Raw genomic sequence first — 1,906 nt, 5'->3', positions numbered from 1 at the left:
CGCGTGCTGGGCGGGGCAGGGAGCAGGCAGCACCTGTGTGCGGGGCGGGCGGGCTGCGGGCACCTTCCACCACAGGACGCTGGGCCGCCTGGGGAGCCAGACGGTGGCCTCACCGCCCTTCCCGTGGGCGCAGGCTGTCCTCGGTGACCGAGGAGCTGGCCGTGGCCACCGAGGCCGTGATGGGCCGGCAGGAAGCGGTTTCTCAGCTGCAGCAGGAGCTGCAGAGCGAAGAGCAGAACACCCACCCCCGGGAGCGGTGAGTGGCCGCGCCCCAGCGGTCTCGGTCAGCCCCGCCTCCCTCCACCGACCGCACCTCACCGCCCCCCGACCCCCCAGAGTGCAGCTGCTGGCCAAGAAGCAGGCGCTGCAGGAGGCGCTGCAGGCGCTGCAGGTGGCGCTGTGCAGCCAGGCCAAGCTGCAGGCCCAGCAGGAGCTGCTGCAGGCCAAGGTGGCCCTGCTGGGCCCCGGCGAGGCCCCACCCGTGCCGCTGCTGCAGGATGACCGCCACTCCACGTCCTCCTCGGTAAGCGCCGCCCGCTCGCCCCGCCCCCCGGCCCGGCCACCGCTGACGTCTGTCCCTGGCCTCAGGAGCCCGAGCGAGAAGGGGGACGGACACCCACCCTGGACATCCTGAGGAGCCACATCTCGGGGATGGTGGAGAAGCAAGGCCGGAGCCAGAGGGGCGGTTCGCGGCCGTAGTGCAAGCGGGACGGGCAAAGGGCTGGGCCGCCGGGGAAGGACGCCCGGCCCACGGCAGCCACCGGGCGTCTGGAAGGCCACCACGGCCAGAGAGGTGGGCGGGGCGGGCCGGGGAGTCCGCGGGCTGCTCGTGCCCGGCAGAGGCCTTGGGAGCGTCACGGAAGCCCGGCCACGCCCGGGCCCCTGTGTGGGGAGCTCTGGTTCTGACTGCCAGGGGGTGGGGGCATTTGGAAGTGCAGACCAGAGCGTGGCCCGGGGCCAGGCGCCGGCCGCTGCAGGCAGAGGCCCCGTCGGCTGTCCTGCTGGCGGAGAAGGTGGGGTTCCCGGGGGGCTGGGAGTGGGGTGAGGGGGCGCTCACAGCGCGTCGCTCCAAGGTTGGGCCTGGAGCGGCTGCGAGACGGAGCAGGGAGGCCCGGGAGAGCGGCTGGGGCGAGCTCTGGAGCTGGGGTGTCGGGGAGACGTCCAGGGGGCCTGAGCCGCTGGGCAGACGCCAGGCTGGAGGTGTGGGGGCTGGACGCACAAACGCGTGGCCGGGCAGCGGTTCCCAGCCCGGCGCTGGCCGGCTGCGGGGCCAGGTGGGACCATGGCCACTCGCTCCCCACTTACAGGCCAGAGGGTGGAGATCAGGGTGCGTTCAGCATTGGCATGAGGTCCTCTGGCTGAGCAAGCCTGAGGTGGGGTGGCCAAGTGCGGGACAGCCACAAGCCCATGGTGTGGGGGCCCCTAGCTGCCCAGCCCCGGGGCCCTGACCAGGGTCCTGTCTGGGGCAGGAAGGAGATCTTGCAGGAATACCTGGAGATCAGCAGCCTGGTGCAGGACGAGGTGGTGGCCATTCACCAGGAGATGGCCGCCGCTGCCGCCCGCATCCAGCCGGAGGCCGAGTACCAGGGCTTCCTGCGGCAACACGGGTAAGGCCCCCGGCCCCGGCCAGCCCTGCTGGCCCTGCTGCCCCGCCCCGGCGGCCCTGGCCGGCCGGTGCACTGAACGGCTGCTGTCGCCCCAGCTCTGCACCTGATGTCCCCCCCTGCGTCACCTTTGACGAGTCCCTGCTGGAGGAGGGGGAGCTGCTGGAGCCTGGGGAGCTGCAGCTGAACGAGCTGACAGTGGAGAGCGTGCAGCACACGTGTGTGGGCCGGGAGCATGCGTGTGGGGCGGGGAGCGCGCCTGGGGGGCGGGGAGCTCACGTGTCGCGTGGGGCGGGGAGCGC

At 73.0% G+C, this 1,906-nt stretch overlaps 1 protein-coding gene across 1 annotated transcript in view; it reads left to right on the top strand.

Annotated features, from left to right (window-relative positions):
- The window catches only part of FES (FES proto-oncogene, tyrosine kinase), a 51,225-nt gene that overhangs the window by 45,196 nt on the left and 4,123 nt on the right, over nt 1–1,906 (top strand). Inside the window, exons 6-10 of the mRNA XM_012732689.1 lie at nt 20–256; nt 337–523; nt 589–685; nt 1,427–1,607; nt 1,703–1,826. Coding sequence (XP_012588143.1) covers nt 20–256; nt 337–523; nt 589–685; nt 1,427–1,607; nt 1,703–1,826 — 826 coding nt within the window. The remainder of the gene's footprint in view (nt 1–19; nt 257–336; nt 524–588; nt 686–1,426; nt 1,608–1,702; nt 1,827–1,906) is intronic.

This window comes from Condylura cristata, unplaced genomic scaffold (assembly GCF_000260355.1).
Source record: "Condylura cristata isolate star-nosed mole 26May11 unplaced genomic scaffold, ConCri1.0 scaffold00035, whole genome shotgun sequence".
In the NCBI taxonomy this organism is placed as follows: Eukaryota; Metazoa; Chordata; class Mammalia; order Eulipotyphla; family Talpidae; genus Condylura; species Condylura cristata.
This window is presented reverse-complemented; position numbering and strand designations above follow the sequence as displayed.